Source organism: Dermacentor albipictus, chromosome 4 (assembly GCF_038994185.2).
Source record: "Dermacentor albipictus isolate Rhodes 1998 colony chromosome 4, USDA_Dalb.pri_finalv2, whole genome shotgun sequence".
NCBI lineage: Eukaryota > Metazoa > Arthropoda > Arachnida > Ixodida > Ixodidae > Dermacentor > Dermacentor albipictus.
The window spans coordinates 40,650,172-40,665,609 of record NC_091824.1 but is presented as its reverse complement, the minus strand read 5'-3'; the positions used below and the strand labels follow the sequence as shown (position 1 = coordinate 40,665,609).

The 15,438-nt window shown below is 49.1% G+C and overlaps 1 protein-coding gene across 1 annotated transcript in view; it reads left to right on the top strand.

The window, feature by feature from the left end:
* Positions 1–15,020, top strand: part of LOC135911436 (uncharacterized) — a 153,283-nt gene extending 138,263 nt beyond the window's left edge. The window contains exon 8 of the mRNA XM_065443724.1: positions 14,905–15,020. Coding sequence (XP_065299796.1) covers positions 14,905–14,925 — 21 coding nt within the window. The 3' untranslated portion in view covers positions 14,926–15,020. The remainder of the gene's footprint in view (positions 1–14,904) is intronic.
* Positions 15,021–15,438: the final 418 nt, after the last annotated feature.

Below are 15,438 nucleotides of genomic sequence, written 5' to 3'. Positions count from 1 at the left end.
TTATTCAGGCGCTCCGTAAGACCATTCGTCTGCGGGTGGTAAGCCGTTGTCCTCCTGTGCCTTGTCTGACTGTATTTCAGAATGGCTTGGGTGAGCTCCGCTGTAAAGGCCGTTCCTCGGTCGGTGATGAGGACTTCTGGGGCGCCATGTCACAGCAGGATGTTTTCGACAAAGAATTTCGCCACTTCGGCTGCGCTACCTTTCGGCAGTGCTTTTGTTTCAGCGAAGCGGGTGAGGTAGTCCGTCGCCACGACGATCCACTTATTTCCGGTTATTGACGTCGGAAAGGGTCCCAGCAAGTCCATCCCGATCTGCTGGAATGGTCGGCAAGGAGGCTCGATTGGCTGTAGTAATCCGGCTGGCCTTGTCGGCGGCGTCTTGCGTCGCTGACAGTCTCGGCATGTTCTGACATAACGGATGACGTCGGCGGTCAGGCGCGGCCAATAATACTTTTCTTGTATCCTCGATAGTGTCCGGGAAAATCCGAGGTGTCCAGCGGTCGGATCGTCATGTAGGGCATGCAATACTTCTGGACGAAGTCCTGACGGGACAACAAGAAGGCAATTGGCGCGGACTGGCGAGAAGTTCTTCTTCACGAGTAGACCGTCTTGAAGCGTGAAGGAAGATAATCCGCGCTTAAATGCCCTGGGGACAACGTCGGTGTGCCCTTCCAAATAATCGACGAGGCCTTTAAGTTCCGGGTCCACTCGTTGTTGTTCGGCGAAGTCTTCCGCGCTTATTATTCCAAGGAAGGCGTCGTCATCCTCGTCATCTTGCGGCGGCGGGTCAATGGGTGCGCGGGATAGGCAATCGGCGTCTGAGTGTTTTCGTCCGGACTTGTATGTTACGGTGATGTCGTATTCTTGTAGTCTGAGGCTCCACCGTGCCAGCCGTCCTGATGGATCCTTTAAATTCGCTAGCCAACACAAGGCGTGATGGTCGCTGACGACTTTGAATGGCCTGCCATATAGGTAAGGGCGAAATTTCGCTGTAGCCCAAACGATGGCGAGGCATTCCTTTTCGGTCGTAGAATAATTGCCTTCCGCTTTTGACAACGACCGGCTAGCGTAAGCTATCACGTGTTCATGTCCATCTTTTCTCTGGACCAGGACGGCGCCGAGGCCTAGGCTACTGGCGTCAGTGTGGATTTCGGTATCGGCGTGATCGTCGAAGTGCGCAAGTACGGGCGGCGACTGCATGCGTCGTTTGAGTTCTTGAAATGCCTCGGCCTGCGGCGTTTCCCACTTGAACTCGACGTCACATTTAGTTAGCTGCGTCAGCGGCTCAGCGATGCGTGAAAAGTTACTGACAAATCGCCTGTAGTAGGCACACATGCCAAGAAATCTACGCACTGCCTTCTTGACGATGGGCTGTGGGAACTTTGCTATGGCAGCTGTCTTCTGCGGGTCGGCGCGGACTCCAGATTTGCTGATGACGTGGCCTAAAAATAGAAGCTCCTCGTAAGCGAAGCGGCACTTTTCCGGCTTCAGAGTAAGTCCTGATGACCTGATGGCCTCTAGTACTGTTGCCAGCCGCCTAAGGTGAACGTCGAAATTTCCGGCGAAGACGACGGCGTCATCCAAGTATACGAGGCAGGTCTGCCACTTCAATCCTGCTAAAACCATGTCCATCACGCGCTGGAACGTTGCAGGCGCCGAGCACAGTCCGAATGGCATAACCTTGAACTCGTAGACGCCGTCTGGGGTGATGAAGGCGGTCTTTTCGCGATCTCTTTCGTCGACTTCTATTTGCCAATAGCCAGACTTTAGGTCCATGGACGAGAAGTATTTAGCGTTGCAGAGCCGATCCAATGCGTCGTCTATCCGTGGGAGGGGGTATACGTCCTTCTTCGTGATCTTGTTCAGACGACGATAATCGACGCAGAAACGTAGGGTTCCGTCCTTTTTCTTTACTAGAACAACAGGGGATGCCCACAGACTTTTCGACGGCTGGATGATGTCGTCGCGCAGCATTTCGTCGACTTGTTCTCTTATAGCTTCGCGTTCTCGCAGCGAAACTCGGTAAGGGCTCTGACGGAGTGGGCGAGCGCATTCCTCGGTGATTATGCGATGCTTGGCGACTGGTGTTTGTCGAATCCTCGATGACGTCGAAAAGCAGCCTTTGTATCGTCGGAGCAGACTTCTGAGCTGCTGTTGCTTAATCATAGGGAGATTTGGATTAATGTCGTAGTCTGGTTCGGGAACCATGGTCGTCGGGGTAGATGCGGCGGAATCCGAGAGGACAAACGCATTACTTGTTTCCAGAATTTCCTCGATGTACGCGATCGTCGTGCCCTTGTTGATGTGCTTGAACTCCTGGCTGAAGTTTGTCAGCAACACTTCAGTTTTCCCTCCATGCAGTCGAGCGATCCCTCTTGCGACGCAAATTTCATAGTCTAGCAGTAGACGTTGGTCGCCTTCAATGACGCCTTCTACGTCAGCGGGTGTTTCGGTGCTGACCGAAATAACGATGCTGCAGCGAGGCGGGACGCTCACTTGATCTTCGAACGCACTGAATGCGTCGTGACTACGAGGGCTCTCCGGCGGCATTGCTTTATCTTCCGACAGCGTTACTGACTTCGACTTCAGGTTGATGATTGCGCCGTGTTGGTCCAGGAAGTCCATACCGAGAATGACGTCTCGTGAACACTGTTGGAGGATAACGAAGGTGGCAGGGTAAGTCCGGTCATGAATGGTTATTCTTGCCATGCAGATCCCATTCGGCGTGATGAGGTGTCCTGCAGCGGTGCGAATCTGAGGGCCTTCCCATGCGGTCTTAACTTTCTTCAACTGGGCGGCGATGTGTCCACTCATTACGGAGTAATCGGCCCCTGTGTCGACTAAGGCAGTGACTGCGTGGCCGTCGAGAAGCACGTCGAGGTCGGTTGTTCTTTGTCTGGCATTGCAGTTGGGTTTTGGCGTTGGATCATGGCTGCGTCGTGTTGAACTGAGGTTGGAACGTCGCGTCGTCAAGTCTTCTTTCGTCGGTGTAGTTTTGGCTTCCAGACTTCGTCGGGACGGCGGCGTGTCGTTATGTCGTCGAGATGGTCTCTTCGTCGTCTTCGTCGGCGGCGGAGGATCTTCGTCAGTTCGACGAACAGCAACCGCACCTCCATCGGTTGCTGCTTTTAGTTTTCCGGGTATGGGCTTGCAGAGCGGCCCCGGGCTGGGCCAGTGTATGGACGGCGCTGCGGCGACAGGTAGCGGCCTGGTGACGGCGAACGGGACGGTCGTCGAGAGTTCCACTGAGTGGCGGCTAGGTAATCGGCAATGTCACGTGGGCGCTCCCCAAGCTGTGGACGCGGCGCGTTGACGGCGAACCCTCTCAGTCCCATGTCGCGGTATGGGCATCGGCGGTACACATGGCCGGCTTCTCCGCAGTGATAGCAGAGCGGGCGGTGGTCGGGGCCTCGCCAAATGTCCGTCTTCCTCGTATAGGTGCGCTGGGCGACGGGTGGGCGCGCTGGAGGCGGCGGCGGTGGACGACGGAATTGCGGTGTTGCAGGACCTTGGCGCGGTCGCGCAGGGGGGCCTTGACGGCGGGCGACGGCGGCGGCGTAGGTCATTGCTTCCGGCTGCGGTGGTTCTGGTTGCACCGCAGGAACTCCAAGGGATCGATGCACCTCTTCCTTCACGATGTCGGCGATAGAGGCCACTTGAGGCTGCGACGAAGGCAGGACCTTGCGCAGTTCTTCGCGCACAATGGCCCTGATGGTCTCCTGAAGGTTGTCGGAATCCAGTCCTTGGATGGCGTACTGCGGCGTGAGCCCCTGGCGGTTATATTGCCGGGTGCGCATCTCCAGAGTTTTCTCGATCGTCGATGCCTCTGCAGAAAACTCAGCTACGGTCTTCGGCGGGTTACGGATAAGTCCTGCGAAAAGTTCTTGCTTGACACCCCGCATCAGGAAGCGGACTTTTTTCTCCTCTGGCATTTCTGGGTCGGCATGCCGGAAAAGACGGGCCATCTCCTCCGTGAAGATGGCGATCGTCTCGTTTGGCAGCTGCACTCTGGTTTCTAGTAGTGCTTGGGCTCGCTCTTTTCGTACGACGCTTGTAAACGTTTGCAAGAAGCCGCTTCGGAACAAGTCCCACGTCGTTAAGGTGGCTTCCCGATTCTCGAACCAGGTCCTGGCGGCGTCTCCCAGTGCGAAATAGACATGCCGCAGCTTGTCGTCGCTGTCCCAACTGTTAAACATAGCGACCCTCTCATACGTCTCAAGCCAGGTTTCCGGGTCCTCGATTGTTGATCCGCGGAACGTCGGAGGTTCCCTGGGGTGCTGCAGCACGATGGAGGACGCTGGGGCTGCCATTGGGGTTGCCTTGGCCACAATCTTCTTGGTCTTCTCAGGTAGAAGTCCATGCTCCGGGGGCAGCTGTTGAAGACGGCGGCTTGCTCGATGTTCCGGGACGGCGCTGGTGTTGTCTTTGCGGTCCGGGCTTGTATTACGGCTTGTCGGGGGCGTTCAGTACATGGACGTAAAGCACCTCCGCCAGATGTCACGTGGTAGTGACGGCGAAGAAAGAAGCAGTATGGTGGAATACAAAACTAGCTTTTATTGGGCGAACCTGTGCCCACAAAACAGGCTACACTTTTAGCACAACGATAGCGGTGAACACGGTCGGCAATCATCGAAAAACTGATTGGCGGGTCATGCGCGTCGGCTTTTACACAGCAGTCGTCGAATGTTCCAGACAAATTGTTGGCACCCGCGTGCCTTCCACAAAGTTCTACACCATTCGCGTTACGCGATGAAATCAGATAACACAAGGTTCGGCGACAACAGACAGCCGGGTAGAAGCATCGATAACTTTCCAGAAACATCGGATACATTCAGGCGCGTCCCTCGCTGTGCGATTACAGTTGTTAAGCCGCGAAACGTGGTCGCCCGATAAAGATAAGTACACGTGTCAATATGATCGTCAGCTTTACGGCATAGAGCCAAGACGTCGAGGATGTGGGAAACGTATGGCTCTGCAGATGACTGAGCACGAGACGCAAGAGCCTTTCTCGCGGCAGCCTTGCGCGCAATGGCGTCGCCGAACAGTTCCCGTAGCTTAGTTCCCGTAGATTATTTCGTCATCATGCGCTTGGTGCCACACGCGTGGGGTGCCGCCGAGACAAAAGATGACATTGGCGAGCATAATCATTGGGTCCCACCTGTTATTAGCGCTGGCATCTTCATAGAGTTTGATCCAGTCGTCGACATCCTGTCCTTCCAGGCCAGCGAACACACCTGGGTCACGATGTGGGGCAACCGTGACGATTGGAGCAGTCGGACAAGCCGAAGCCGTTGCAGAGGCGGGCTCGTCACCTGGAGGCATGGTGACAAGCTCGGTGTGCCGACCACTTCGGAGTTCCGTGATGAGGACGGGGATCGCTGACCTCCACCAGAAATGTTGCGTGTGGAAAGACACAGATGAAAGATGCTATTTACACGGTATTTACACTGGAGCCAGGCAACCGGGCTGACACTCGCTAGAATTCTAGAATCTGGATCAGCACAGTGCTATAGCCTACTTCAAACAACAAGACACATCACAAGCTTTGATAGAACTGTCGGCGGGCAGCATCCACGTCACGAAGCTATCCAGAGTCATTGATGTGCGCCCAAACCTGGAACTTGCAGAGAAGGCGAGTCTCCTCAGCCATCTACGCTCATTCAAATCTCGTTGTGCTTCCACTTCACCAGTAATGCAGACTCCGCTAACGAAACACTCAATCATCACTCAGCTGTGTGTTATACCCGTGCACCAGCATGCTACCTGTTTTCCGGAAGGAGCAAGATGCCATTCGTAGCCAACGCAAGCAAGGGCTCGAAGACGACATTATACAACATTCCACTGGTCCGTGGTCATCACTGATTGTGTTGATGAAAAAGGAAGCGTACAGCCTGTTGTCAGGCACGGATTTCCGCAAACTGAACCACTTCGCAAAGAAAGACGTTTATCCATTGCGTCGCTTCGATGATTCCTTAGATCGTCTCCGATGCGTCTGCTATTGTTGGTCCATCTACTTGCGTGGTGGCTACTGGGAGATTGAAGTGGATGTACGCAACCGCGAAAAGACTGCCTTTACTGCACCAGACGGTGTCTATTAGTTTAGGATCTTCCCGGTCGGCTTGTATTCTCCGCGCGCCACTTTTCCGCGAATGATGAATACCGCCCTATCTGTCTTAAAGAGGCTATCTTGTCTCGTGTATTTAGATGTTTTTTCTACTGCGTTTGAAGAACACATCAAGAAACTTAAAACAGCGCTCAAGCTATTGGCACCGCAGGTCTCTGCCTTGAACATGAAAACTGCCACTTCGCTGACGACAAACTCAAATTCCTTGGCCACGTCGCCAGTGACACTGGAATTGAAGCCTACCTGGAGAAAACTACGACTGTTTTCTAATTGCCAACATCTGCGGGCAATAGGGAAATCTGACGCTTTCTGTGACTTTGCGCCTACTACGGTCGCATTGTTGAGATATTTTCACAACTCGCTGAACCACTAACTCGGCTTACGAAGGACGACATTTCTTTTGTTTGGGCGGGAAAACAAGAAGACGCCGTTTGTGAGCTCCAGGACCACCTCAAGAGTCGTAAAATTCCGGAAACTTTGATAGGCATGCCGATACAGAACTGCACACAGATGGAAGCAGTTTTGGCATTCGTGCTCTTGTTGTGGAGTTACGACAAGGCGTCGAACGGGTTATTGCGTAGCAAGGCTCACTCTATTATCTATCGCCGAAAATCACTCTATCACCGAAAATGAGTGCTTGGGAGTGGTGTAGGCCATCCAGAAGTTTTTTTTTATTATTTTCAATACTGTTAGTATCTATGCAGAGGTCATAGCAGGAGGGAATGTTGTTACAACATGCGCTCACAATGTCATGTACCACATTTGAGAGAACAAGAAACCTGCATACGCAATACAAAAGAGAGTTACGTTATCTAACTGTAGTAACAGAACTGCAATGTACCATAAATGTTTACAACCTTGCAGTGTATAACTTTTTGCAATCTAATAGGGCATAAGAAATTCATATAGATAACGCAATATGAATTTCACATAAACATGATAATTGTTTTAGTTGATTAGTGATTATTACTTTCGATCATATTACAAAACGTTGATGATGATTCAATGTTAGGTGTAAATTAGTCGAGGCGTTTCACTATCTAACCGCAGTAGGAAAAAATGAGTATCTGAATGTGTCAGTATTGCAAGGGCTTTTTTCATGCTAATGACGTGAAATTCGGGGCGTAGAGAAGTTCATATACATTGAACAATCTATGCTGAAACCGTTCTGCAGCAGGATATGTATAAATTTCAATCGAGCTTGCTTTGTTCTGATTGTCAGTGTGGCTCGTCCAGATGATGCTAGATGTCTTGTGGGTGAGTCAGTACGTTTTTATTTATTACAAATAAGCCATGTCGCCTTTCTTTCAACTTTTTCCAGTTCGGTTATGTTAGTCTTTGTGTGAGGAAACTAAACCGTATTATCGTACTGCAGTACCGGCCGTACAAATGTTTTGTAACATTGGTGTTGCATGCCACTCGGAGCATCCTTCAGGGACCTTTTAGGGAAGAATAGCTTAGGAGTGGTTACTGGGGTGATAATGACAATATGTTTGTTTCAATTCAGGTCATATGCTAGAGTTAGTCCTAGACACATGTGTTGTCGAACTTTAGTCACTGCTGTGCCATTAAGGAAGTAAATAAATTCTCAGGTATTCGTTATTGTTACCGTCATTGACCCTGATTTGTTGATAATGACAAACATTTTCCATTTCCCCCCCCCCAGTCATTTATCGCATTGCGGTTTCTGTTTAGGGTGAGATGGCCTTCGTAAGTTTTTATTTCTTTATATCGTTGTTTCTTTATATTGTCACCGAGCCAACCGACGCAGCCTGGACGCCAACCGACGCAGCCGGGAGGTTGGCTCGGTGTGCCTTGCGTCTGGAAGAAATGACTTTTATGTTGTTTATAACAGTGGTCGGTGCCACACAGATGCCGACTGCTTATCTCCTCTTCCCTCTCAGAGCGAGGGTACTGATGATGACGATTTCGATGACTAATTAACTAAAATCTCATCGGGCTTTGCTAGCTTTGCGATCTTCAAGAACGAACCACAGCGCGACTCTTGACTACAACTGATTATTGATGCGACCCACAGATATGAACGTGCTACGCTATTTGTGATTTGAGGTGGTTTCTTTTACCACAAGAAGTACTCAAAAAGCGGTGCAACGCTGCTGCTCGTCGTCAAAAAATGCCTGCGCCTTGTTGGAGTTCGGGTCATGCACGACGACATTACATCCGGTCAACTTGAATTCGCTCGAACGCTCCACCTCCTCCGATAGCGTTTTTATTGGCCTCGATCGTGCAAGACAACCAAGCATTGTGTCACCAGCTGTGGTGTCTGCCAACGCCACAGAGAAGCGACTACAGCTCCTGCAGGAACTCTCCAACCGATTAGACCGCCAAATTCACCTTGGGAGAAAGGGGGTATAGATTTATTCGGTCCCTTCCCCAAGTCATCCACTGGCTGCCGTTGGATAATCGTGAGCGTAGAATATTTAGGCCGTTATGCCGAAACAATGGCACTTGTCTCAGCTACAGCATCCGATGATTCGGAGTTTCTTCTGCATTCGTTTATTCTCCGCCACGGAGCCCCTAGTGTGGTGATAAGCGATCGCGGCCGGCAGCTCACCGCTGACGTCGTGAAAGAGCTGCTACGCCTTTGTGGAACTCAGTATCGTCATTCCATGCCTTCCCATCCGCAAAACCAAAGGTTTAACTGAGAACACCAATCGTTCCCTCGTCAACATGCTTTCAATGTATGTCTCAGCGGGTCATAAGAATTGGGATGCCGTATTACCGATCATCATGTATGCCTTCAACAAATCGAAGCATGAAGTCAGAGGATACGTACTTTTCTTTCAACTTTGCGCTCGCCATCCTCAAAGTTTTCTCGACACCATACTTCCTTTTTCACCTAACGACGTCGCTTCTGTCAAGCAGATATTGTCTCGTGCCGAAGAAGCACGTGGACTTGCCCGGCTCAGAACGCTATCGTCGCATTTTCAGGCTAAGGCTCGCTACGACGCACAACCTCTGACCGTGAGATTCGCCACCTGTGACGTCGTGTGGCTGAGGACACCAGTTCGGAAAAGGGGACTTTGCCAAAAGCGCCTCTCCAAGTATTCGAGCCCATTCGTCTTTCTCAAATGCTTAAGGGAAGCGAGCTACGTGACTGCTAAAATGACGGCTGCTAACCGCCGTTCACGCAAGATGCAAGTTGTGCAAGTCGCACGATAGAAACCGTACCATCAACGGGCACTCTGACTCGCTCGGTGAGCTTCGTCTGACCCGGACGAAAATGTAACGCCGCACCGGAGGAGCGTGAAAGAGAAAGAAGAATCAGTGCGAGGTTTTCGGTGTGATCGACAGTTTCGGACCGTCCCATGTCTTTTCTAACATTTTCACTTGAAGTAAACCCAGTCTTCATTCGTAATAATATATAATGCAATCATCTGTAAAAAGCTTTATATTACATTCAGTATAAGGGATGATATCATTAATATAGGTTAAAAAGAGTAAGGATAAAAAGTCCGAGCCTTGAGGGAGGCAAGACATTATAGGAACTATATAAGACGACGCTTGATCGCGATAGACAAACTGTGGACGTTGCGATAAAAAATCCCTAATCAAAGGTGTAATGAATCCACTTGCATTAATTGTAGCTAAAATTTCAATTAGCTTCTGGAGACACAAGCACAATCTAATGCTTTGCAAATATCTATAAAAAACTATCTCTGTTTCACCGGGATGGTCAGTTGTCCATCCTAGATCATGTATAACTTCAGTTAACTATGTACCTGTTCACATCCCGCGTCGAAACCAGTGCTGGTTGTTTCTTAGTATATTGTTGCGGTGGGAAAAGAGGACAATGACGACGACGGTAAAGACGACGAAGTGGCAACAGCCTCTCGTGATTCTCAGCTTCCGTTTAAGTATCTCTCGTAAATACATCGCCAAAATAGTTTTATACCCGTGATATTTGTTGGAGGTGCTGGCTAAGCGCCTTCGCCACGGAGCTCCACAGCGGACGTCTCACCCAGCCTGGAAACATGCTTCTAGTGTAAGGCACCACGTCTGCAGCTGCAATGCTCACTACGCATACCCAGTACGTTGCGCTACCTCCACCGCCAAACCCGAGCAAGTTCACCGGCATCTCTGGTGCTGACGAGAAGAATGGTAGGCGATGTATGAGCGCGTCGGCAAAGTAAGCAGGTGGAATCCAACCATAATGCTGGCCAATGTCGTGTTCTACCTCAACGGAACATCGTAACCATGGTTTTACACAATAGAGGAAGAGTGATCCCGCGGGGGGTTGTTTTTAGAGAAGCTGTCCGACGTTTTTCGCAATCCGACTGGTCGGCAACTAGCCTCCAAGCAGTAACTCGCTACGCGTGCCCAAACTGCTGCCGAGCCGTATGTCTCCTAATTCAGGACGTCCTCGCCCTCTCTCATAAAATCGACACGTCTATGCCAGATGAGGACAAGGTTGGACACATTAGCAAAGGCATCGCGGACGACGCATTCAACATTCTTGTCTTTAGAAGCTTAGCGACTGTCGGCGCCATCATAAAAGAATGCCACCGGTTCAAGCAGGCGAAGAGTCGCCGTATACACATACAGTTTACTTGGCTTCCAAATACTGCAGCGACACCTATTCTTGTACCGACCCCACCGATCAATCTAGCTTGCCACTGCCAAGCAAAAACATGACCCGCATCGTACACCGTGAATATGAAGCAGCGTTTCCGGCCTTGCTTCAACAGACGTCTTGGAACAACACTGCTAAGACGATATCGCTGATTCAGTCCGTGGTTCGCCAGGAAATCGCCCATATGGGTCTTCCCAGCACCTGCTTCTTCAGTAGTCCTTACATCGGTCCTGCTCCTATGCATCGGTCTTATCGTACTCCACATTACAGTGGCCGTTATCCTTACAGTGCCCGAAATCCATCGGACTGGTACGCACCTGATGAAAGGCTGGTCTGTTTCTGCGGCGGCCGAATTGGTCACGTTTCTCGTCACTGCCGCAGCCGTTGGCCGCCCCCGCCTCGAAACACCTCCTGGAATTCCAGTTCGTCCCGAAGCTCTTCACCCCGTTTCTTCTACGACACTTCCGACGCCACTACCTATTCTCTTAAATGTTTATCGTCCCGCGTCTTAAAATTGTATGTTCTATTATCTTGCATGATGTACTTGTTAGTGATATGGGTCTGTAGTTGGCAGGAGAGTTAGTGTCACCTCATTTATTACCTGTTATTATCTTTACTTTTTTTCAGTCGTCTGGCACACACGCAATTGCAAGTGACATCGAATAGAAAATTCCAAGAAATCTGCTGCAGTGTTCTGCGTGTCTCTTTAGGAATTTGATATCGACAACGTCAGGGCCATTAGATTTTTTTCTTTTGTAAACCAAGTAAAAGTTTAAAGATTCCCATGTCAATTATGCTTAGTCGATCAATGCTGCAACCTATAGGAATGACTGGGGAACAGAATGGTTATTTATGCTAAATACTGATTGGAAATGCTTGTTGTACGAATTAGCTTGAGACACATTTTCGTCATGGTACCATCCTGGCGTCACTACATTGTGCGCATGAAAGAGATTCCAAAATCTGTGTGGGTTATTTTTCAGAAAGTTAGCTACCATAGTATTACTCTATTGGGATCCCGATTGGTCTAGCTTCATTTAAGTTCTTCCTTGGCGCTATCAGCTTTGTTGTCAGGAATTTCGGTTATCGCTATTAATCAGGATTATGTGCAAAAAGCGGAGTTTCAACCTGAGCTGTACGGCCGGCCTTTTCATGTTGTTCGCGACCAACGTTCTGGGTGTTGGCTGGCGACAATAAAAGATCCCTCAGGACATCTAGCTCGATGGAGCCTTCGATTGCAAGAGCTTGATGTTACATTTGTGCGCAAGCCGGGTCAGGAACAGTGATGCGGAGTGTCTGTCTCGCCATCCCTTTGGCACTGGTGGCACCAATCTCAAAGGGGAATCGTTTTCTTGCTGCTCTGGTATTATTATATTCACCCGAAAAGCATTGAGAAGGCGCACAGCTGTGGCCACTAAACCACTGTCTTGAGGGATGCGCTTCACAACCTCCTTGAGAATTAGCATGCCAGGCACGATCGTTCGGCCTTCGAAATGACGTTCTTTAGAAGTACCATTTCCAGCCTAATGACAACATCTATCTCCTTGTCCCCTGCTCAGAGCTCTGCGCAGAGATCCTACGCGCCTGTCACGACGAACCTTCTTCTGGCTGCTTGGACTTTACGCGCAAATTGATCATATTTCCCCAGACGTACTGTTGGACTAAATTACTGAATACTGCGGAACGCTAGCTGAAGACGTGCCGTGGCTGTCAACACCACGTCTTTGCGCCAATGCTACCAGCTAGTTTTTCTAAAGCCTGTTAATCGCCCATGCGGTCCATTGAAGAACGTTGTTTTGGACTTACTTGGTCCATTGCCGACGCCTTCTACTGCCAACGAGTGCAGTGCGGTCGCCTATGATTATATCACCCGGCACTGTGAAACCTAGACCGCTCCGCGAGTCACCATCTCCGATATTGCGCTATTCTTCGTTCAGAACATCGTTCCCTCTCCGCCATAGTGCGCCAGGCGAAGTCATCATGGATCGCGGTGCAGACTTCACAGCACAGCTTGTGCACAAATTTATACATCTAAGTGGCCCTTCACACCGAAAACCTACTGCGTACCATTCGCAAACCAGTAGCCTAACCAACCGCTTAAACAATACAATTGATGATGATCAGACAGGACGTCCGTGTACGTCGTCGATGGCCACAACTCAATTTAATTTAATAGGTTTTACGTACCAAAACCACGATTTCATTATGAGGAATGCTGTAGTGGGGGGCTCCAGACTGATTTTGACCAGCAAAGGATCTTTGATCTGACCCCAATGGACTGAACACGGGCTTGTCACAAGAACTGGGGTGATGTGCTCCCATACATAACTTTCGCATATAATACTGCGCTTCAGGAAACCAAAGGATTCACCGCTTTTCTCTTACTGTCTGGATGCGCAGTTAAACACACGTTGGACGCCGTGCTGTTGCCTTACACATGCACAACTGCTCTCCCGGATACGGACTCAGTGCCCGAACACACAGAAGGAGCTGTGGGACAGCTTGTGAGTCTGCGTGTTCAGTCTAAACAAAGTACTGATGCCACTGTTACAAACTTCGCCACAGAGAGCTCGTGTACAACCCTGGCTGTCACGTCCGCGAGTGGAGCCCTATTGGTTTTGGAGGGTGCTACGAAAAGTGCATACGCTGCTACATTGGTCCATACGTTGCTTTTCGACGCCTAAGCGAAATGAACTGCACAACGATCAGATCAGACTCTTCACGGTGCTCCCACCATGAACCTGTGCCAAAAGTCGTGCACGTGGTTCCGATGAAGCCCTATTACTCACGCTGACTTACCTTTTCTGTAATCTCATGTCGACTCTTCTTATGTGCTTCTTTCCATACGTTATCTTTTTTCTTCTACAGTTGTCGGTTTGGTCACCTGATTCATTTTTATCTAGCATCGGGACGGTGCATGTTTCAGGGAGCGAATATTTCCAAGCTTGTTTTTCATGATCACTCCACAATCTTCATAATCAGATTGGGCACCCATTTGCGGTCTCGTTGGATGCAGAAGACGACATGAACGACGTTTGTGGTTGTTCCCGAATCAGTAAAGGTGTTGTTAGTGGCCAGTGGATTTCTCTCTTTCCTCTCGTGACAATATTGTATATTGCAGCTCTCTGTTTCGGTGGTAATATTCATGCCGGTAAATGGTAACGATAAATACTGCCGCTAAAGCTTTCTCTCAAATTCTTTCTGTAGGTCTTGGAAGGTCACATAAGACAGCAATGACGTAGAATAGGTAAACTGAAAGCCTGCAGCGAGTCATATAATTCTGGAAACTTGCGTCCGAGCGAACACAGGAAGTATTAAGACCGTAGTTCAAGGGTTCGAGTTATTTTCAGAACTTAGAAATATTTAGCGTGAGCCGAAAATCTTTGTACGTTAGATTTTTCACCTATAACTTACACTGCAATGTTGCCAGTGCCGACGGAAATCGAGTCTGTGGCGTCCCGCTCAACAGCTGCACCCTACACCCATTACGCTCTGCCATTAAAGCTATTGTTTCTCGTAATTCACAAAAACCATCAGTAGGTTCGGTACGCTTTTTTAAAGGTGTTGAATGCTTTCTTGAAAGCTTACTGAAGTGCCTCATCACTACGCATGTAGCAGCAAGTGGCAAAAAGAACACATGATTCATATATAATCATGGTCAGTGATTATGGTAAGGTCCAGGTGCCAAGCAGGCAAGCATGTATCATGTGTATGTTCTGCAAGTTTATCAGGAAATGAAGGAGGGGTACATCCATAGTGATGGCATCGGGTTCCTTACACTCAGTGTGGTTTTAACAATCAATGTTGTAACACTCAGGTAACCGGATTCAGGGAGTAGGAAGAGAATGCTCGCTCCATGTAGGAGGAAACGCAGAAAAAACTGCGATTGAAGAAGTTAAAGGAAATTTTAAAAATCTGGAGCAGTGCAAACGTGATATGACACTGAACTAGCGTTGTACCTTCGCAGTTTGCCCATGAGAGCGTTTCCCAGCACCAGTGGGTGACTGAGCTCGTACACTAAGCATACTTATTGCGGGTTTCAGAATCTGCACCACATTAAAAAAGATAATGGAAGCGTCTCGAGAGTCTATTCTGTATAAGCATGTCGATGCAATTCATTCTAAATATTGCCTCTATAGTTATGTTTTGTACTAAGTGACTACGTTTCAAAAACCTTTTTTTTTCAGGTTGTCAACTCTCTTGGCTAAGAGAAAACAACAAGCAAGTCATCACAGTGGCAGTTTCTTACATGCTCTTCAGCTTACAATTCCATACAATAAAGGTTTGCTAAGTTTGGCCTACACTCTGCTTTTTTCTGGGTTGAAGTATTCACTGAACCCTTTACAGGTCCACCTGCTATGTGAAAACGGTCTGCAGTTGTGAAGTTTCAAGCTCTGACGCTACACCCTTGAGCGATGCTGCGCGACTGTTCAATTTCCCATAACTGCTAGTCATAAATTTCGTGGTGGTACGGATACAAGGTAAGTTGGAAGTATGCAAGTGTTACATTAAACAAATCAACAACTGATTCATTAGTAGGTTGAACCATTAGACAGAATTGAAGCAATAAGGCATAAAAAGGAACTAACTTTACTGTCACTGCAGTTCTTTGATGGATTGGATGATCCGGTGAAGGTCATATTTTTCATAGGTAGAGTCTATATAATTTCTTGCATAGGTACAAATAGCCTCCAGTTAATTTATGAGCACTGCTGTTGGTA